We start from the raw sequence: 24077 nt of genomic DNA on the forward strand, positions 1-24077 counted from the left end.
ATTAAGACAGCAAATATATTTTAAGTTATATATAAATTTAAGTAGCATTAACCATCGGGATCAAAGCAAGTGCGGCTACATTTTAAAGGTGAAACAGAATGTAATATAAGAAACAGAATGACTTTCGGATGTTACACGACCTAAGTTCTTCGTATAAAGAGTATGGTTAGCACTATAATCATGAGATAAATACTGCATAAGTGCTTTTGAATACAACATACAAACCAAAACATAGAAAAAAGTAACGGATAGATTATAGCTTTCAAAACGAAGAAATAAGCAAGCCACATGTTTATAATCGGGTTACGGTCTTCAGCTGCATCTTACAGTTTAACATCTCCGAATTTGTGCGCGATCTTATGAATGAATGAATGAATGAATGTCATCGTGCATATATTGATATTCTGTGACATGTAAATAAGTCGTGTGGTATTCACTGGTACCTGTAACTACCTCTAGAATTAGAAAATCTATAATCAAACAATAGGTATACATATTATTATTTGCTCTCGGAATTACAAAAGAGAATAATCGAATTGATACGATTGGTTTCGATTTTGGCAAGAATTTATTTTTATAATTTCGAATTTGTTTGCTAATAAGTATTGTTTACACACGTGCGACCGATGACCAGAGAATTCGTTGGTTTATATTATTCGTTGGTTATATATAATAAGTATTGATAGAGGATTCGTGTGTTCTTCGCTTGAAATATATATATATATATATACTTAATACAGTTCTGTAAATTACTTTCCTACGATAAAAGATTTGCATTAGGATTTAAAGTCCAAACATTAAGTTAACGAAACAATATCAGTGAATCGTTTAAACAAGTGCCAGTAATAATTTCGCAAACATAACAAACACAATACGCTGGCAGACTGCCGATACAGATGATCGGAGAGGCCGAAGAGAAAATTATTGAGCGTTAACGGGAGCTGGCGGCTGTTTATCTTTCTGCCAAAATTAAAAGCAAGCAAGTAATGATGGAAATATTACAATATCGTTAATATATTATATTCATAATCTTTGATTATTTAAATTAAAATTAGGAAAAATGAACTTTTTACGAGAGAAATTCTCTCTAATTAGCACTCTCATCATGAGAGTGCACCCATATGAGACGTTCTGCAAGGAAGTAGGACTCTCCTACTTGGGGCCTGTGCACACCCCCAATTCCTGAGCTAAAAGTGGCTGTGATAGTGAAAAATTAAGGTTTTTTAAAATCCAATATGTGATATTTTCTGCATTAATTGAGCTTACACAATAACCTAACCATAGCGAAGTATAAAACGCTGCTTTACCCTCAAAATTATATTCTTTATTGATCCAAAGCCTTCGCTTGTCATATCGGGTTCGTAAGTCCACAGGTTTCACAGTCTAGGTTGATGCAGGTATTTCTTTACTTTTTTTAATTTTAAAGCACAAAAGCACAATACGCGAGCCAATCAAATTTTAAACTTAGATTACATGGCACAGATGATCTCATGATTTAATAAAATCAACTAATTTTAGCTTCTATGTGCTACTAAATTGGTTATTGTACGTTAATCTTAATATACTGCTGATGCAATAAAGAAATTAATTGTTAGTGTATTCTAACATGAACTCTTACTCTTCGCTGCAGCGCTGGCTTTGGTAACAGTTTCTACTGGCACCGGTCGACAGAAATTCTTATATTTCGCTTCCTATTAGCGGCCTATGTCAATGGATCAATATGCACAGCATCTGCGTTAACAAAAGTTTACCGCCATCAAAGTGAAAGAGCACGAAAGCGATTGGCAATCAGTCAAATTGATAGAATATTTTTCAACTACCGTGAAATTTCTCGCACGAAACGAGTGTTTAATAATTAATTTTTTCCGTTTAACATAACAACGCGCATTTTGAAAGGAATGTCGAGTATACCCGTATCTTTCTGCATTTCTATATAAGAAATTTAAAGCCAACAACTATTCAAATTGTTATTTGTAGTATCGTGTATGTATATATTATAATTATCAACTTTAAATCATTGTGGTTGATGTCGATAAATTCATATCATGAGATTTGACATAAGCTTTCTTCACAACATAATATATATTATTACATTAAAGGCATCAATCAATCAACAAGCCTAATCATAGTTAATCTCCCATCTGACAAACTTAATTTGTAATTTATCTCGCGATTTCTCAACATGAGCTTAATGTGTCAGATATATACGAGCGGAAAGCGGAGTTCAACAACGAAGTCTGACTGCAGAAAACAGCGCTCTTACGTAGCCAGCCGCAGCAATAGTTACTCATCAACTTTCATTTTAAAGAGAGAATGTAAGAGAATGCGGCTTGATTCAATTGCCGTTGTTCTATCAGCAAAAACGTCCCCATTCGAAACGTCTTCGATGAAAATATGGTGAATTGACAGGGCATTTTTCTGGTAAATTTCCGATTTGGTAAATTCATCAAAAATTTGCTCTTTAAGCAAACAAGTGATGAAAATATGCTTGAAATGATTGGAGTAAGGTTTGTCAGGTCTCATTCACTTTCTAGTTGTGAAATCAATGGGATCGTATCTAAAACATCGGCTAAAGGGAAGTAGGTGTTATGGCTTAAAAATTTCTGACCAAATTTAAAACATATCAGTCTGGCCACAGCAAAATTTACCGATAGGTTATTTCCGTTGCAATTATTGTGAAAACATCGCGCGAAGAGATATTTTGGTGTCATAAACAGCTGTAATCTTATCAAACTGATAGCAGGACACTTGAATAAGGTGTTAACTCACCAAGAAATAGCCTCAATTCCTGGTATCGTGTCAAATAATTGACGATTTTTAAACTGTTTATTTCTCTGAAAGATGTGACAGACATCTAAATGGCCGTCTGTGATGCAATTAAGTAAAAATACAGAAGGCAGAATAATACGATATGAAAAATATTGTCATGATCGACTTCAAATAGAGTCTCTTCGATTAGGATAAGCGCATTCCAAGATAACCTCACCGTCACAGTTCATGTTTTATCACAGATACACGATAAGAAATAACGTTTCACTGTTAACGCTTAAATTTGTAATTTTATTTCGCTGCGATCTCCGATTAAATACCTCCACAGCAGTGAGCATCGACTGTGAACGTTTGGACGTCAGTGGAAAGTTGGTAGTGGTCGTGCTTACACAAGTACAGGTCCGATGTAGTCTTTTTGGAAGAAGATGTGAATAGATCCAAAATTTTGATATGTACAAATTAAATAAAATGTGGGCAATGAAAGTGAAATAATTTTCAGTTCGAGTGCGAACGTTTGGACGTCAGTGGAAAGTTGGTAGTGGTGGTGCTTACACAAGTACAGGTCCGATGTAGTCTTATTGGAAGAAGATGTGAATAGATCCAAAATTTTTATATAAACAAATTAAACAAAATGTGTGCAATGAAAGTGAAATAATTTTCAGTTCCCGCGTTTCTGGTGCTTCTAATATAGTTATATTTAAGTACGTGATTAGAAATTTCTATTCCGACACTACAATCAATCATGGAGAGTGTTTAAAACACTACTTTTAATTAATTCGAGCTAATTGGTATCAATAAAGTTTGACTTCCAATCGATTCCCATATTTTAGCCTAATAGAGGAATAATTGTTTCATAAATAACGTTTTTTATTAGTTCGACGTTCAGTCATTCGAATTTATGAGGAATTCGAACTATGAGGAATTTTTAATTTCTTAATTTACACGCGATATGATAGTTCCTGGACTTAGAGACATTTTGGAGGGATATCTATCCACAGTACGTGCAGGTTAACGGTTAATAGGCGTCTTCACTCCTTTGATTTTGATAACGTACTATGTTCTTCCTGTGTTCACAACGAGAAATGTATAAATAATGGAAAAATCTGTTTTATTTTTGAATATCGTGTTGCATCGTGTGAATTACGTCAATTCGATTGTCATTAATCAAGCAAAGCTAATGACTCAGACGGATGCAACACTGTAGCGTTGAGCCTGGCCGATAAGTTATGATTGTTATGATAAGCGAAGATAATACAGAGCGCAATCATAAATAGACATGTCAAGTTGAACGTGACGCAAGTTTATCAAAAAATTGAAATGGTCTGTTACGCGCCAGCAGGTTTCAAGTATCATGCAGCAATATCATCTGAAATCATTACTAGTATTGGTCATCCGGAATCTTTAATAGTATTGATCATCTGGACTCATTACTAGTATTGGTGTGAAAAAAACATTCATCACAACTCAGAAAATACTAGTTAATTTCATGAAATCGTTTGCGTTAGAGAAGTGTGCAACCATTCAGCACTCGCATGCAGTTCGCATTCTTCTACTGATTTACCGTGACGTAAAGCAGTCATTTCGAAAAGTTTCGTCTACACAATCATATCTAATTCTTTTTCGAACTTGAAAATGTACAATCACGTCGGCTAAATTCCTTATCTTAAGGTCTACCTTGAAAATTATCAGAAAAAACATAACCTTGCATGTATTAGCAGCTAATTATAATTCCGTACAAAGCGACGAAAACGATTTAGCAAAAATGTTGCTCACAAATAATAAAGCTTTTAATTGACTACATACGTAAGCCAATATCCGACGCTTCCCAATTTATCAAAGAACCTTGATATAGTTGCTCGGAAGTTTTTTATTAAATATAACAGCAGTGTGACAATAAAACAGATCTATTTATATATGACTAGTCAGTTGATTGACGGGAGATCTGAACAGAAGCTGAAACTTTATAGCCAGATTAACAAGATAAGGTTCACGATAATGACCTCGTCGCTTCAGTAATACACTATGCACGTGAATATGCGTCAAAATATAATGCGATTCTAAATATATTTTAATTCAATAAAGTGACTTGGAGGTTGTCCAAGTCACTTGCCAATGTGTTGATTATTCAGTGGAAATATGGGGCTCAAATCAATTCATTGCTGCATTCCAACCTCACTTTCAGATGAAATGAGAATTAACGTCAGATTTTTAGGAAGTTTTGGATTCAATTTGGCCGCAGAAAGTAATTTGATTACTTGAAAATTTTAAATTAGTCTTTCACTTCCATATTTTATATATGGTATGAATTGTCGACTCCAGTTCAGAGGGCTATAATAAGACTTTTCAACGCTTTGTATTTGTTACAAATTTTAATTTTTCAGAAAATGGGGGCCTACGAGTTAGTTTGCTCCACTTCATGATACTCAAACCACTTTCCTGAAAGAAGAATAGATTGAAAAAAAAAATGTTTTCATTTTACCCCGTGTTCCAGATTTTTCTGATTGCTATAGAACAGCGATTAAACGTTATCGCGTGCTTCAAGGAATGTTCATCTCTGTTTTACTGTTGTAATAGCAATTATCATGTGAAGATAATCATACTAGCCGCGAATCGTGGATTAAATCTTAAATTCAAGTAGGAACTGCGGAACCACGGCAACTGTCATTCAAACATGAGAATAACTATTTCTATGGGGCCTCAAACCCTGGTCCATCAAATCATTTTCTTGTCAGTAGCTCTTCTATTTTCGGTAAGTTTAACCTCGCAAATAATAAATTGTACCATGAACCGATAGTTCTTCTATGAAGCACCTTGGTCTTGTAGTCAGAAAAACCGCCAAAATTCATTTCACTTTTGTTTCATCGTAAATTTATTTTAAAATTTGGAGATAGAATTAAAAAATTCTAAATTGCTCTGCAGTTCCCTAATACTCAGAACTAGAATGGGACGAAAACGAGGCAAAAATCCAACTGTATCTAACCAATATAATTCTAATTTAATTCATCTTCAATCTTTGATATTCTTTTTCAAGCAGACATCTCATGGGCAAGAATATGACTACAAATTGACTGAATACAAGACCTGTAACAAAGCAATCGATATGGCGGTCTTGATGCAAAACTCAACGGCAATTCAGGCTCTCCCAGTAATTTACCTGGCCAAGAAGGACCTGGAAGAGCAGGGCCTAAGAGGTCCTCTTCAGAACTGGAGCATCCGAATCAAATACAGAGATACCAAAGGATCTAACGTGGACGCAGCCCTCGAAGCTTTCCGGCTGCATCACGAAGGTGAGCTCTCATACAGTAACGTTTAATCGAAAGCGCATTGAGCAGAAATCGCATAACTAGATTCAGGAGCATTTAACCAGGATTATGCGAATTATTCTAAAAAATATTACCTGTAAACGGAAATTATAGTTTCAGAATTTTAGGCCAGACGCACGAAAGCATAGTGAAATTCTTCGAATGATAAACTTATGCACTACACGCATGATTACGTAATTTCTATTGTAAAAGTAAGATTTTTTTATACGGCTCCGATTTCTTCCATCTCTGTGTCTATTTTAGGTATTGACACGAATTCCTAGATCAAAAACATAATAACTCCTACATGCGACAAGCAATATCAACTGTCACATGAAAATCAGAAGTGACAGTTTAATGCTATTAGTGAGTATTAGTATTTATTATATTGCTATAAAATCAATATAATATATATATTATATTTGTTATTAGTAAGGCAGCAGCCATTTCCTAGAACATGCATTAAACGGCCAGTTCTCTGAACTTGCAGCCAGCCTGAAGTGTCAGCGAGCAGTGGCACAGGTCCCTGCTGCGGAATGCGGCGAAGAGGAACTTTCTCAAATTGGTTAGTTATGTAATATTACGACACTTTTTGAATTTGGAAACAAAGGAGTAATTCGAAAATTCACTCCTATTTGAAGAAACTATCCCAAAAATTTCATCAGCGAAGACAGTGGAATATTCAGCGCGCTTGTTTTATCGAGAATATAATTCCTACTGTTCAGATGTATTCCTGGGCCCTGTCGAAACCTACTCTGTGACAACCTTTGTTCGTCTGTCAACTCACTGGAACACGCCAGTCCTCAGCCCCGCTGGTAAAGACTTCCCCGGCGACCAGTCACTCTACAAGATACACGGACGATATTCCCAGGTACCTTGAACATGTATCCTTAGTCCTCAGTATCCTTAGTATTTGTTTGGGACATAGCAGTCCCAGGCTACGATGGATCGCCGCATGTAACACATACACATATTTCCCAGGATGACGAAATCGCAAGTGTTTTATGTTTTTGAGCCTGAGAACGAGATGAATAATTACAGATTAAAAGATGAATAATTAAATTCTAAAAGCTAATTAATTTGCTCAAATGAATCGAGCAAACTTCAAATTGTAGTACCAATGTAAATTTTTACGTTATGTTTTGCACAGGATAATATAACAATACCTGTGCTTTTCGAAGATTCCCGATATTGTCGTTTTTTAACTAAGCATGCAAATAAATAATAGACTGATATTGATTCACTAACTTCAGCTGGCGTCAAGCATACGGAAAATGTGGAAGGAATTGAATTGGACCCGCACGTACATTCTGTTCGAAGATTATTGTGAGGACACTGTGAAAGGGAGAACAGATTGTTTCCACGTAATGAATTCGATCAACGAGCAGCTGAAGAAGTATAACTACACAGTTGATCACTCGTGTGTCAAAACACATAAGCATTACGATCCAGAAACACTCATAAAAACCATCGCAGAAAAAGCCAGAAGTGAGAAATTTACGCCTAATTTTTATCAAGGTTTATGAAATATATGAAAACAAATGTTTATAATACAACACCGATCAGATGAGATAATTTTAAGGCTGGTAGAATCTTCCTTACTCTTTATTTATCTGTATAACAATTTTCTGCTTCTTGAAAACATGAAATTATATAACATATGAAATAAAAAAAAATGTAGAGGTCTTTACTGAATATAGAAATTCTCTTCGTTTCTATCCTTGAATGAATAGTTCAAACGCCAAGTATCTAGTTTTAGGTTTATGAAATTTAATATTATTTTACAAACATGAATTCTAACAGATGTCGCTTTTGTTAGTAAATAAAGGTTATGTGATTTCATTTTTCAGTTGTGTTGATGTGTTTCGAAAATCGATCACGTTTGATAGAGACAATGAAGGCGGCAAGAAATCCGAGTTACGCTTCTACGGAGGAATACGTTTTCATCAACGTAGACATTAGAAACAAGTAAGAACCCCGTTGTTAAATGCCGTCGACATCTCCACCTATGAAACTATGAAAATATTAAGCCACTTGGAGGTTACCGATCTTTTTCGATGACCAGAGTGAATGGAAACAGAGATTCAGAGATTTTGTACCCAAATTCGTTTATTCCGACCGAGAGAAGCACAAAACTAACCACTTACCAACTAATTTTCTTTCCTTCTAGTCCTGAAGAAGACAACTCGTGGTTGGAACCGAATTCAACTGCAGAAAATTTCGAACCAATGTTTGTGATCACTTCTCGTACACCAGCAAGTGACGATTATAGAAATTTCACCAAACGAGTGAGTGTTTTAAATTTGACAGATTCTATATTTTTTATCATTCAAAATACGAAAAATACAGGATTACCTAAGATAATTGAAAAGAATCGCCATAGAGCCATAGAACATGGAAACCTACTTCGCAATTCGGCAAAGTATGTAGAAAATTTTGCTGAGATCCACTTCATTCTTGTTATGAGCGAAGAGAAATCAATAAAATTTTGATTATAAATATTCAGGTGAGAATGTTAGCTTCTGACCCGGATCAAAAGGAGCTACGCGACCATCTTCAGAACCTCACCGCGAACAACAAAGCTCCCGCAAGTTTGAATTCAAGCACTCTGGTCTCTCCTTTAATAGCGAGTTTTTATGAAGGGGTTTGGTTCTTTGTCGAAGCATTCAACAGGACCCTCAAGTTGAAGCGATTGAATCCGAATATTTCAGTGAAAACTGAAATATTCAATCAAATGAAAACCGGCACCTTTTACAGTGAGTTGATGACATTTCTGATGTATTGTATTATGAATTAGCTTTAGCAATTGTACGATGGAATTGATATAAGTAAAAATAACAATATTTTTATCGATAATTGAGCCTCTTCTCTGCATCAATAATTTCATTTAAATGATAAGTTACATGATAAATCACAGAACGAAGGATTCTTTAAATGGTCCTTTTTAATAATTAACAGGTCACCTCAAGAAAAGAAATTACACTTTGACAGACAGAACCATCCCCGACCAATATTCGCTACTAAACTGGCAAAACTTATCTGGGGAAATATCTTTCCAGGTGAGCTAGCAAAAGAAAAAAATTATCCACAAATCATCAGACAAGGGTTCAATTGAAAGGGTAGAATTCAAAACAAATTGACGTCCGGAAATTAATGATTTCAAATTTCTTCAGGAAGTGGTCGTAATGGATACATTTGAAAGTACTGAAGAATGGAAATCTAATAATGCCAAAATATATTGGTATGGCAAGACGTATACATGGGAGCAGTGGAGAACATCCCGACCAACAGACTCCCCGGAATGTGGATTCAAAGGAGAAAAATGTGAGTTTAAAAAACACAAGAGCAAACTGAACTGATCACGAGCGCTTCGAATTAAGACCAAACTATTACTACAAAAATTCTCCCTGAGATTGGTCTTAATGGTTTAAAGTTATTATTTAAGTCATTGATGGGCAGGGTGGCCCAGTGGTTAAATCAGAGTACCAAGATTGGAGCAGAGAGGTGGGGGTTCGATCCCAGCTCTGTGCACCAGTTTCTGTTCAGATCGACAAGGAGGCCGGGCGGTTAAGGAAAGTGAATTTGAAGCAGTGAGTTGCGAGTTCAAGCCCGCAACATGTTGTGGATGTTATGGAATGTTAAGAATCGGTGACAGGCCTACGGCCTAATAAACGCTGAAATCACTATATGTTATATTTATATATATTGATAAGCTCTTATGCATCTTCAAATATTCGAGATAATACTGACTTTTATTAAGCTCAGTTGTATTATAGATATCTTAATGATTTTTAGTTTTAGGAGGAAATACCTAAACACCTTTCCAAAACAGGCAAGACAGATCGAGCAGGACTCCTGATGGCATATCATATCATTTATGATATGATGTTCATTTTCAAAATGCAACAGCATCCGTTTAAATATCAAAATATCAAAATAATGTTGAATTTGAATCATATGCTGAAATATTTATTTCCATAAAAAATCATCCCGAACATGAGGATGCGAGAATTGAATTAAAAACTCATTCTTGGTAAACTGCAAGCCGATAAAAGACTGATGTACATTTGTGAGAATGTAAATGTGTGAAAATTCTTTAGTTCTAAAAAAGTAATTATTTTATAACAGCAAATAATGAAGTTAGTGCATGAGCAAAAAAACAGTTCGACAAAAACCTTCCCAAACCAAAAACGGTCCAACAATTCATACGAGCTTGAGTAAATTCGTCAACTCTCAGAATAGCTCAAGAAAATTTTATCAGAGATTAGTGAGTCATAACGAAAACAGCAGCCTTTATTGAGTACTTTATATAGGCTTTCATCGAGTTTTTCGAGCAGGCGGCTGTGACGCGCGTTGTCAAGTATATGTCTCCCTCTCGGTTGCTGCGAGCTTGCTTCTCCTTGCAGTGGCAGTGGGCATATGGTGAGACTAACATAAATCTGTTAGGCATTGCTATGAGCAATCAAGCTCATGTTGAAAAGGTCATATTACACATTTAGAAAAGAAAAATACAACGCTCTTTTTATGAAATCAAATAACTTAGCTTAGCACAATATTAGAGGTATTCAAGTAGAAGTTCACGGTTTAAACAAAATTAAAGCGTAACTATTGTCTACTATGCTTGTCTATTATGAGCCAAAATTATTATTATTATGTCAAAATTATGCTTATTAGATTGTTTTTAGTCAAACTAAATGCACGCAAATTAATCAAATTCCTCTACTAAACTAGTAATCAGGAAAGCAGATTTTGAATAAATATACTTAACACTCACACGAGACAAGCTCAATATAAATGGCGAAATCCCTGGTAATTTTATACGTTATATGCTTTACCAATTATAAATTCTTAGCGATTGCTTTCTGGTCAAAATTTGAGATAAACCTGTATCATCATCACCGGATAAAAACTGTTTTATTTAATTTGTGCAAATGTAACCCAGCCTAATTTCCTATTAATCTTTAATGAAAATGTGCAGGATGTATCAAAACGAAAGAAGCATTAAAGAAATGTCTTGGAAAGTCCCGTACGAGGAAATCGATTTCACTTTTCAAACGGAGAAAAAACCAACATTCATCAAGAATGGCTCAACTTATTTGAATGATAATGTGAGCCTCATAAGCAATCAAGAAGTAAGTTGGGAAATCCATATTATAGATAATATAATCTATCGATGGTCATTTGATGTTATAATATTTCATTCATTTTCTTATGAAAAAACGTAAATTATTAATTAGCCTTCGCATAATTAGTCTTTATAGTTTCGGGTAAGTCGACTTTCCTTCATTCCCTCTTCATTTGCTTCAGTTAACCTTTCAATCCAAATAACATTTAATGAAAATTTTACGAGAAATCCTCAGTGTTGTCTGTAAACAACCTTCAAGAGTGATCTATTCTTAGTCTCAGAGTAACAAAAGTCTAACTATTAAATCACATTTAATAGTTCAATTAGTTTGCAGAAGCTGTGTGACATTCAGAGTAACAAAAACGTAACTATTGAATCACATTTAATAATAGTTCAATTAGTTTGCAGAAGCTGTGTGACATTGACGTGTTATCTGTAACGAAGATGACTGTCACTTTCTGTAGAATAAAATAGATAAGAAGTGTCGGTGCTGAAGAAATAGGCCCATGGCCTGTTGCCGATTCTTGTATCCTTTTGACCAAATCTTTTCAAAACTGACGTTGGTTTGAGATAGTTACTGGACTTATTGCCAGGTCTATAAGGTGCTTGATGTTTCAAGACTGAACATATACTCCGGCATAGCTTATCTATGACTCCCAAGCAATGATGCCGATGCCGCTACTCACGGCCGCTACATTGCAGGAATGAGTTATGTACACGGCGATGATCACGTTACTTATATTCATGCATTCATTACATATGTGCCGATTATTGAGTCGACAAATGCATGTTCGAAATAGATTACCGATAATGCGTCCGTATTGATGTTTAGTGCAGTTAACACCCGTAATTAACTAGAAAAATTGGGTGAAAATAATTACTGATTATGAAACGATAATTCCTTACCACCCGAGCCTGGAGGGTAATACTAACCCGTGTCGGTTTGGGGTTAAGAAATTATTTCTAGTTTGGTTTCACCGAGAGTAATCTAAAAAATTTCTACTCCAACAGCAAATTTTGAATAACAGTAGCAAAGCAAGGTTGGCATCATTCAAAGTAAGTATACTAAGAATCTAATGGTATAAAAATTATTAAATCTTACCACCATCAGCATACTCGTATATACTGCGCTATGCCAACAATGATTTTGAAACTTTCGTCCTGAGTTACAAGTTGGAACATATGATGCTGGATTATAATACTTATTTTAATATAATGATTCTAAAATTTAATTTATAAACATGTTTAAAAGTAATGATATTATCAGGGCAATCCAGTGATCGTAAAGTACTTGAGTCGAGCTCAAGTTCGTTTATCCAGGAAGCTCTTGCTGGAGCTCAAAGCGGTGAGTCAAATTCGGGCAGTTGCACTGATGCAATAATCACAATTAGAATTCAAGCTTTTGAATTGAATGGTGATAATTATTTAATATAATAATGATGTAATAATAATGCGGATACTTCCTTTTCAAAAATAGCATATGTTGAAGCTTCTTGCACTTATTTATAATCACTGTTGCACCAATTGCACGGCCAGTTGCACTAATGCAATAACCACTATTAGAATTCAAATTATTCAAACGTATCAATGATGAGATTGAATGGAAATAATTATTGAATATAATAGTAATGTAATAATAATGCGGATACTTCCTTTTCAAAAATAATATATGATGAAGCTATACATTAATTTTGGAAGATATGATATTACATAAAAATTGCTGACAATCATAAATTACATGCTGAACTGGAAACTGACTTGGAGGTTTTATAGACTAGTTTGTACTAAGAAAGAATTTCGAAGACAAGGCTCCTCGACAGCATCCACGAATGCAGAATGTTTCAAAGTAATCTTTGTTTTCAAGTTGCTTTGATGTCAGTCAAGCAACCTAACTTGTTTCAGATGAAGGATCTCGGGTGCAGAAACATAACAAAAGTATTTGGTGCATGCTTGGAAGCTCCAAACAATTGTATTCTCAACGAATATTGCACGCGAGGTTCACTGCTCAATTTATTAGGCAAGGAAAACTTTAAACTTGACAAGATTATGAAATACTCGCTTCTGTTCGACGTCGTCAAAGTGAGTATGAACGTTACGCATACCAAACGTATTTACATTTGGTATGCAATAACTAAATTTGAGCCCATAATTTTGCTAAGATTACTCGAAAGATATGTCACATATTTCATTTGGAAATTGAATGCTATATGCATTTAGGTTTTTAAATAAAATGAATTGTGATAATACGAAGCGTTCATCTAAGGGGCTGTTGAAGCTCCACTCTAGCAAAATAAAAATTCACGGAAATCTCAAGTCTTCGAACTGCGTTGTCAACGCGAGATTCGTCGTCAAACTCACGGATTTCGGAATTCTTGATCTTCGGGAGAGAGACGAGTCAATAGAATCAGCTGATACTGCGGACTTTTACGCAGGTAAGTCGGTAGAACATTGGATGTTCCAATAAATGTTCAATAAAATCAGATGATATTGAATAATTTTACGAAAATAACTCTACGATCGTGAATGTCACTTTAAAATGTTCAATAGAATCACCGGACACTGAAGACTTTCACGCATGTTAATCATTAGAACAGTGAATGTTGATATAAATGTTCAGTAAAATCACCTGATATTGAATACTTTTACGAAGGTGCGTCGATACGACCGTGAATGTTAAATGTTTCTTCAAATCAGTGGCTACCGGCTTGTGCCGCGCGTTTCATTAGTGGTACCAAAGCGCCTAGCGAGTGGTACGCGAACTTAGGAGTCATTGACGATTTTTTCATTTTGCTACTTGGCAAAAATGTTTATTGCATGACACAAGATAATCTGAAAGCAATTTGCAACAATTATCATACGCCACCCATAGACCGTCTCTCCTTCAATTGTATACATTATGCACTAAATGCAAAATTCGTTAGTGCATTAATTAAGTGAGATAGAGTTCAATCAATACTACTTATTAGCCCCTAATATGCAGTATTAGTTGATGCTGCCTCGATGTGCGTGGCGAATAGACAGATTCTCCAAGCAATACTTGATAACCACAATATTTGGAACCCCTGCTTTCAATCAGACTAATAGAAAACTGATCAGTGTTTAAACTGATTTATTGGCACATAACAGTGCCATAACTTCTTGAATGGATTTAACCATTCAAGAAGTATCAAAATTTATCCATACCTTCAGGGAGTGATAAACATAACAATAATTAACAATAAGGTCAGCTAAACAATAATTAATTTCCAGGTCAGCTTTGGAGCGCACCTGAAATGCTGAGGCGAGGTCATGAATTGTCAAGCCGTGAAATTCAGAAATCTGATTTATATTCTCTTGGTATCATCATAAACGAAATTTTTACAAGGAGAGGAACTTTCCCACTACCAGACGAGAGTAAACACATCTCAATCGCAGGTAAAACCAGGGCCCATACTTTCAAAAAAAGTTACGAGATCGTAAGTTCATCAGCCAATCATTGACGGCCTTTCAAGCAAAATCCACCAATCATAGACAAGAAAATAGAGCGTAAGTACTTACGTTCACTTTGCGAGTTTTGAAAGTATGGCCCCAGATCTGTATTGGAGAGAAATAAGTTCAATTGTTTCGAGCCGTAACTGATATGTTACAAGGCTGAACAGTGAACAATTTATGATAACTGCTGCTCATTCTCCAATCAACCTTAATTTAGATTGTCCTAGTATATTTATATTACTCTTCTTGTTTCACATTTGTTTATGGAAACATACAAAGATTAAACTAAAATGTTAATTCTTGCATATTCATCAATATTGCAGTACAATTTAGATAAAGAAATCTTCGTACCGTAAAAGATCAGTACACTTAAATTTATGCCAAAGAACTCAAATCATTCTAAATGCCTCCTAATTGCTCGTGGGTTTTTCAGAGATCGTAACCAAAGTAAGAGAAGGTTCTCTACCCCAAATGAGGCCGATGATTGGGGAAGACGTGGAGGATGAAATCAGGGATTTGTTGGAAAAAACATGGAAGTGGAATCCAAAAGATCGCATTTCCTTATCCGACATCAAGTCGGTCATCCAGAAGTGAGAAATTTTATTTGCATGAATTAATAATGAATAACGTAGAAATAGATAGATGGCAATCACACATTCTATAGCTGATATCTATATATCTTTCGTAATTGATTCATTGCAATAACAGCAGCAAAATTATAATACGTAACTTATACAACGTAATATTAAATATTACAACTAGAGAAACAATGTTATGTACCTACTCAATACAAAACTTTTCTAGTGAACGAAATATTTTACCAGGCAACAGAACACGGGAAACATAATGGATAATTTATTACGAAGAATGGAAGAATATTCCAACGAATTGGAAAAACAAGTCGATGAAAGAAAGAAAGACTACATGGAAGAGAAGGCGAAATGTGAAGACTTACTTTATCAACTTCTGCCTAAGTACATGATCCCAAAATAAAACGATACATAATACAAATTAATGCACTTCTAAAGTAGAACTTTATGCTCACATGACGACATTTAATTAAAATGAAAATGTCAAATTATTAATACACAATTGCTTGAAAATACTGAACACCAATATTGATAAAATTCGAATAAACAATCTGATAATTATGTGACTGGATTCGGACTCCGACAGATCAGTGACAGAGAAGCTGGTGGCACGACAGCCAGTCTTGGCAGAGCATTTCAGCGCTGTGACCATTTACTTCAGCGACATAGTTGGTTTCACATCACTTTCTTCAGAATCATCACCAATGCAAGTGAGTTGCGAGAGAAAACTTTTTAAAATTCCGAAAAATAATAGAAATAATACTATTCGTTTCCTTCAATGTCGTTAACTGTACAATGAATAAATAATCAAGGCATGCGTAAGGGCGCTCAGAATGTTGTCATGAACACGTCCACGGGATCACAGGCTTGTCACATTTCAAGCAAGCTTAACGCAAGCCCTGTAAATTCTATGTCAAGCATGAAAAAATGTATTTTTTCAATACAAGAATTCATGAAATACTTGTTAATTAGATTTTTCCCTCAATTGCCAATTTTTTGAAGGCACACTTGTGCAAACACTACTAAAAATTTGTAGTGATATCTCACGAAAAATCATGGTCTGATCTACTAAACTCTGAAGTGATTATGCAAAATATGATTTCCTATTCTTTTAAGGTTGAATTGATGCTTAGTAAGCTCCCGTTATCACTATTTTATGAAAAAATTGTCTTTCAGATCGTAGAAATGCTCAACGCTCTCTACTTACTTTTCGATACAAAGATCAAGGCTTTCGACATTTACAAGGTGAGTGCTCGGAGTGTCGTGAGAAAACACTGACATATCGGCCAGGAAGTAATGGCAGACTCAATGTGTCAGACATCCATATACCTTCATATAATATAGACTTCATCTAATAGGAAAGAAATTGAAAATGAAAGATAAGAATTAAATAATCATTGCTGAGTCCAGGTGTTACAAGCGGTCGGCGCATGACTTCTTCACCTTCAAACCGGCATCAAATCAAATCAGACTACTAGCATATTAGCCCGGCATCTTTCAGGATCGGTAAACCTTTGCGTTTAAGAGTCTCGTTATCCGGAATCTCGCAAATAAAAATAAAGTTAAAGAAAGATCGGTTTTGATAATTACAACAAGACCTGTCTGTTCACACATACATTTAACAAAAATTTTCATTTAAATCCCTTAAAAATGAGGGAGAAGCATTATTCGTCATCAAATTTATTTGTTTAACAAATAAATAGCAAAATTACTTTAATCAATCCAAACCTTCCCGGCCCGTTTTTCAATGCCTTTCTATTCTTCCACTAGGAATAAACTGTGAGGCCCAGGGTATCCTAAATACGCGCCCCAACAGCCCCCTAGATGTTTGTGGTGTCAGTCTTGAAACAAACTCACAATCTTTGACAAATCTGTGTAGATTGCACTTTGAAAATTTGCGTTCGTGGGCTTGTTTTACTGCAGTGTTGGCCCTGTAAATAAATATATGGGGGAAATTCAGACGTATTTCAGCAACGTCCATCTTGCCGAGTCATTGCCGGATCTCTGATTTCATTCGTAGTGATGTAATAATTGGTACCACAGAAAGGTGAAGGTAGATGCTAGTAACATACAAAATTTTCAGTTCTAATTTACTAGCGTGAATCTTTCCTCTTACGGTATTTATCAAAACTTCCAAAGAACTTCCTAACGGGAGAATGATGAGAAAATTTATCACGAATAGACGTTTTAGTAGTGCCCTGTTTTTAATTACGTTAAATTAGTTTTAGAATTATCATTGGCAACGTGATTGGGACAAACGGGATGGATAAACTCAAATCTGATACATCACAAGTCAGAAGCAACGCCAGTTTGAGCTATTAGTTGTTAGTTAACAAATTACGAAATAAAGTTATAACGTTGAACAAATGCGCAGGTTGCTAATATCACTTGTGCATCGGCGTTTTCGTTGGTTGTGCGAATATCATACTAATTGTGATTATTAATCAGAAAAATTATTTCAAAACGACTCGAGAGTCGCGTCCACATATAATTTTTAGGTCGATTTCAACCAAGATCTCTTATTTAGGTAGAAACTATCGGCGACGCGTACATGGCTGTGTCTGGTGCGCCTCAGCGAAATGACAACAGGCATGCCAGAGAAGTTGCAAGGATGGCCCTCACACTGCTGGACGCAGTCAAGAAATTCCAGTGAGTATATTAGTCCATCTAATACATTGGTGCTTGATCTTTCGTCGGCGCAGGGACTCTATAGAAGCCACGTGTCCCTTAAGGACGCTAGAGTTTGGGGCGAGGTACTTAGGAGGGCTATAGTGCATTACAAGCATTGAAGCGCTGAGATGTGTTTCTCCACTGAACAAATTTCGATGCAAGAACGAGCAGATACATTCTAAAAAAATTTTAATCATAAAAGCTGATTTTATTCATGCCAGCAATTTTTTTATGGAATTGTTACGTGATTCAACTCGTGCGCTCTGAGACGCTGTAAGAAAAAATCCCTGTAGTCACGTTGTCAAAAAGTAATAATTGTAACTTATTCTTACTCCAAGCCCAATAGTTGTCAATTACAATGCAACTTAGTGATAATTTAATAATATTTCAAATCTTAACAACAATAATTACATCAAATCAAGTATTTGAACCATTCATCGTCTTTTCTTTCTGAAATTTCATTCTTTCCCATAGATGTTAAATCGATGTCATAAATTCTTAGGGAAAAAATCATCAGATTCCCAAAATCTTTACAGAATACCTCACCGCCCCGAGAAGCAGCTGCAGCTGCGGATAGGGGTGCACTCGGGCCCGTGTGTGGCCGGGGTGGTGGGACAAAAAATGCCGCGCTATTGTCTCTTCGGCGACACCGTCAACACCGCATCCAGGATGGAAAGTACCGGAAAGCGTGAGTGTCGGTGCTTATCTCCATGGTTGAACTAGTATAAGGTTGACCCATGAGAAGCTCATTTTCGCGGATGGAGCTTGTTTTTCTCCTATGACGTCACTGATCTCAATGACGTCACGGGCATAAACCAATTACCGAAATGCCTTCAAACCAGTCAACCAATCCGTCATGGGAATGACGGGTTTGTTTACGTTTCTCGATCTCAGTGACGTAACAAGAAAGCTGAACTGAAAGGCGGAACTTGTGGGTCAACCTTATATAGTTCAACCATGCTTATCTCATTCTCGCCGTAATATATAGTTAAAATAATGTACATAAATTCATAGTAATTAAGCTACGTTCATGGATTATTAAACAGGAGACTGGCTACTATACTTATTAAATCCCGAATCATTCCCAAAGCGATGGAGATCCACGTGTCGAGCACTACACAAGAGCTTCTAGAGCAACATTTTCCACAATTTCAGCTAGAAGCCAGAAACTCCGAAGAAATAGAGGTGAGTTCAGGAAGTTTTGGTAGTTGGTAGTTTGAAAATAAATCCGTCTGAATTTTAATTTTATTCATTTTATATATATATAAAAAATAAATTGTAGATATTTTAGTCTTTTAAGAAATGCTTGGCCTCAAATTTATAAAATATTCTGCACACCATATGCTGGACGACATAAATTTAATGCCCTGGAATTTATGCCCGATTAATCGCCATTAAGTTCGAGACTTAATTAAGCAGAAATTACATTTTTACGTAGTGTGTTTTTTACATTGGAGTTAAAAATTTCGATGCTTCGTGATTTTTTTTATAATTTGTCCAGGGTGATTCACGGAAACTTCCTGCTTTGAAAGCTCAATAAAGACATAACTAGTAAAGGTATAATTACAATATAAATTTATGGAAAAAGACATTACACTTAGGTTTAAAGATTACATCGGATATATGACGGCCTCCAAAGTCAATGCATTCAGTTAGTCGATTTTTTAAGTTCTGTTCGACTCTCTGACGCTTATTGACAGGTATGTTGGCGATGACTTGGCGTATGTTGTTCTTCAAAGGCAGGGTCCTTGGACAGTCATTGAGAACAATTGGTCTAAGTCTCTAAGATAACTTAAAAAAATTAAACGAAGCCAAATCGAAGGATGGGGCCGGACAAATAAGGTCTCCCCTCAAGGAGATGAGGTGTTATGCAAAATGTTGTCTCTGACAAAGACAAATATGCAAAACGACCATTAGAAAAGTACGCCTAAACAGCAAACGCACGCTACTCACTTGTCAAATGCATAGTGGCAACTGACTAGGCGGGACACAAAATTTCACTACCTTGGCTTTCATATGGAATACTCGCGCCTTTTTCCTACAAAATCTGACTGATTGGCGCTTACTACAGAAAAAGGTTACAGAATAAGGTTACCTTCATCTGTGATGAATCACAGATGAAGCTTCCGTGAATCACCCTGTTCTACACGTGGAAATTCATTTAGTCAAATTTAAATTAAGCTGCATTAAAAAAATCACAACATTTTGAAACTCGGTCGAATCGCATAAATGAATACGTATTGAATTCTTCCTCGAACAGGGTAAAGGAGTCGGTACACAAACATTCTGGTTGAAGGGAGAAATAAAATCGGAAGAGGCCTCAGAAGGCGAGTTTAGCAGTTACCAGGAGCGCGACGAGATGAGATCGAACTCGAGCCGAAACCCAGAAAGAAGCCGAAAAACGCTGACCCGACAGAACTCAAACATTGAGACGAGGACTCAGCGCATCAGTAACCAACAATATCAACTTGACCTTTCTGCTCCAAATACTCCTCTTTTAACTCACCTTTCTGATTGCTCGATTCATCGTGCTGCTTCAAGCTCAAAAAGTACATCGAAATCCAGGATTGATGATTCATTGTTACTTCGTGATCAACTTTCTGCTCCTTGCACGCCTCTTCTATTTAGGTCAAATCGCATAGCAATGCAAACATTCAGGAACTCGTCCATGAAAAAATAACGCTTTGACGAACCAGAGACGAACGAGAATAAGGAACATTTCTTATTTAAAAAAATTCTGACATGTAGGCTATTCATTCAGAAGCTACTTTTACAAAATGTATTTGATGTTCTATTTGAAAATTAAGTCTGTCTGCAAATGAAATGTTTAATATTATATTACTGATGTCCATGAATACGAAAAACTATAATTGCTAGTAGTTAGGCATTTCAGTCGAATCGTTTTCGGTTGTTTGATTCACCCAATCATAAACTTTACAAGATTTGGAGACTTCGTCAGCCAATTCGCTTGGAAACGGTCTTTGATAAATGCTCCGTCCCAAATTGTCTACAATAAAAGTGATTCTCAAAAGTCTAAGGTTCAAATAGAGAAGCATAACGTTTGACTTTTTTGATAAAATCGCTTGGGATGCATGAGCTTCGAATTAGTACAAATGATAGTATATCGTTAAGAAGAGCTAGTCTTGGATGTGTGTAGCATCTTACATTATTTTTATTTTTCTATGTATAAATATTGTACGCTGTAATTCATTTACGAGTGCAATTTACTCGTAATAAATTATTAATTAAATATTATACTAACTCGTATTAATGTTATTGGTGGCCCACACGAGGCAAAAATAGTGCATCGCTGTTCGGACAGGGACTCGCTCATTCCACTGAGTGTACGGTGCAGTCGTCGCCCGGGTACACGGTGGAAAATGTTTATAAAATAATGTTATGGTGGAAAATGTTTATATAATGTTATGTTGATAATTATAACCAAAGTGGAATTGCCTTCCACTTTGGTTTTAATTATCAAGAAGGAATATGCAGTGTAACTGGAATTCGAAGTTACCTCGTCGCATAAAGGAGCTTAAAATTCATGTCTATTTTGATAGTGTATTGCTGCATTAATACTACTATTTTTAGCACATTTTCTCATTTATGGAAAAAAATGCACTATTGTAATCGCCCTGTCCGTCTGTCTGTCTGTCCGTGACCTCAAGATTTCTTCGACGAGAAAATGCGCTCTTTGTCACTCACTGCAGTGAGTACTGAGTTTTATTTTTTTCTAATTACGTGATTGAGATTCACAACTAGTTACTCGGCCGATGATTGCGATTATGTTATTATATTTGAATGCTTGTTCATAATGATTTCTTTAATCCATTCTTAAATAATAATCATGCTTATTTAAAATAATAATTATGCTTATAATAAACTCCTATTGAAAATAGAAATTAATTTAAATTCAATATTGCGCGATTCAGTTTAGAACCTTACTTTACAGAAAGCTCTAGCTGAAAACTGTTAGCAGTCTGCGTGTTTCGAGCATCATCTCTCTTATGTCGCTTTGGTGTGAACAACTGCTGTAAGTTTATAAATTACCGTACTCTCATGATTAAACTGTACCTACGAATAATGAGTTAGTTACCAATGTAAAGTTTTAGACCAGATTGTGTTCGAGCTTATTTACCTTGGAGCAACCCTAGCAGGCTAGCAATGTGTTTGAACTGAACTCCTGAAACCTTTTATGGTTATCCTGATGAAGTTTGACTTTAGTCACTCTATGAAGTCAATCGTAGTTAGACTTCAGTTAAATTATGTTTCTAATTCGTTATTGCTTCCATGTGTTGATTTATTATTTGATGACTGTAATCAACCGACCGATTTCAGGACAGGTGTTGGTTAGAGTCGTCATCTACAACTCACAATGTACAGTTCATTAAAAATATTTCTGATGCCCCACTTCTTATAACCCATGATATTATTTACTCAAATCTAGGAGGTACCAGAGTATCTCCTCATAATTCCCCCCACTATGCCATCCACCAAACCTCAAAAGTGGTAATATCCTCACTTATTTTTTAATTTAAAAGGTGGAACGACTTAAGGTTGGCTCCATTTTCACAAGGCATGTCCAAATTGACGACCATGTTTGTGCCATATCATTTAAAGTAACTAATTTATCACTGCAAATAGGCCCGGTTCCCAAATTAACGACGATGTTTTCGGCACATGAAGAAGGTCAGGTTACGAATAAATGATCTTATTCGCTAATGGGGCCTCAGCGTAGTTCTGCACCGAGATACAATGGTTTGCGATGAAAAATGACACAGTTCTTATGAATCAAAGGACTTCCAGTCAAAGAAAAAGTATGGGTACAGGCGTCCACAAGACGCTCTTGCAACAGTTCATCCGTGCCTGCGCAATTGCTTCTAATGACCGCAACGATGCCAATACAGTGCCATTTGTTCCGTGAAGTGGAACAATATTTCGCGATATAAATACAAATTTTCCCGCGGTTTCATTTTAATTGTTCTAAATTCCTATTCTACTTTTCTGATCGCAGTAAAATGAATAGATTTCAAAAAACCTTATCATGTATAATTTTCACGTAAAATTAAATTTTAAATCACAATGCTATTCGAACGACGCGTCAACAGCCTAACATGGAAATTCACATTAAAGTCGAAGATAACATTTTTAGGTAGCATTTTATTAGGAGAATTTCGTCTCTTTCAAAACTGAAGGAAAACTAATCAATAAAATAAGCAAAATCAGAGAGAGTTCATTTTTTAATAGTGAACTACTAACATGCATCAAATAAATATTAGCCATTTTGTGTTTTGGACGTTTGTTCGAGCCCAAAAGAACAAAAAATTATATAAATGTTACGTAAATCGTGATGTTGAAATCAAGCGCTACCATCCCGAAAACGAACGAGGAGGATCAACATTACATTACGTTTTCTTCAACATTTTATACGCGAATTCGCCTTCTCAAATGTATTTGATGAGCTTGTATGTTTTGTTCTACTGAGCGATGAGGGTGTTTAATGGCCTACAGTAAAAAGTTGTTTATGAGATGAAAATTATAGGCCTAGGAGGTAAAAAATTAGGTTTTTTATGATTAAAAGAATGAAGTGAATGTGATTAACTCGCACTCAAAGTCAACTACATATATAAATACAGAGCAAATAGCCTATTTATTCACTAGTCTTATTCACTATCAGAGCAAAGAGGAGTATTTAATACAATTATGCTGCTGCAGAGCACACAGAATTTCCCACAAGCGTTAGGTCAGGCAGGGAGAGAGACAGCGATTCGGTCGTCTTCCGGAGCAAGGACAGCTGAAACGATGAAGAGAGTACAAATCAATCAATAAATTACAACTAACAAACTTCCCCGACGTTTTTCACACCGAAAAATCTTTTCAACTATTGAAATTATAAACAACTTTACAACCCCTCTTCCAGCTCGTAAAGCTTAACTCAACTTTGCATGCAAAATGTTATCCCAGCGAAAATTGCAAAATGACTCTACAAGACGCTCTCATTTTCACAGACCAACTATAGCCCCATGAATATTAGGAAATAACCAACAGAAAAAAAAACGTGTAATGAGAAACTTGGCAAAAAAAAGAAATGCTCAAAAGCGTTCTAAATAAAAATTGCTGAAGCTTCCAAATGAAACAAATAAAAATCGA

General features: G+C 35.7%; 1 protein-coding gene across 1 annotated transcript; it reads left to right on the top strand.

Moving 5' to 3' along the window:
• The first annotated feature begins 5354 nt into the window (after window positions 1-5354).
• LOC108668536 (atrial natriuretic peptide receptor 2) lies at window positions 5355-22851 on the top strand. The gene is made up of 24 exons (XM_047882511.1): window positions 5355-5518; window positions 5804-6056; window positions 6562-6636; window positions 6797-6942; window positions 7325-7559; window positions 7922-8039; window positions 8242-8359; window positions 8578-8827; window positions 9030-9130; window positions 9245-9395; window positions 10409-10493; window positions 11050-11203; window positions 12208-12252; window positions 12464-12541; window positions 13099-13275; window positions 13460-13628; window positions 14446-14610; window positions 15101-15257; window positions 15492-15641; window positions 15844-15967; window positions 16434-16502; window positions 17785-17906; window positions 18464-18615; window positions 22757-22851. The coding sequence occupies exons 1-24, from the start codon at window positions 5441-5443 to the stop codon at window positions 22849-22851; spliced, it is 3267 nt and encodes a 1088-aa protein (XP_047738467.1). The 5' UTR covers window positions 5355-5440.
• The last annotated feature ends 1226 nt before the right edge of the window (window positions 22852-24077 follow it).

Source organism: Hyalella azteca, unplaced genomic scaffold (assembly GCF_000764305.2).
Source record: "Hyalella azteca isolate HAZT.00-mixed unplaced genomic scaffold, Hazt_2.0.2 contig10616, whole genome shotgun sequence".
Classification (NCBI taxonomy): Eukaryota; Metazoa; Arthropoda; class Malacostraca; order Amphipoda; family Hyalellidae; genus Hyalella; species Hyalella azteca.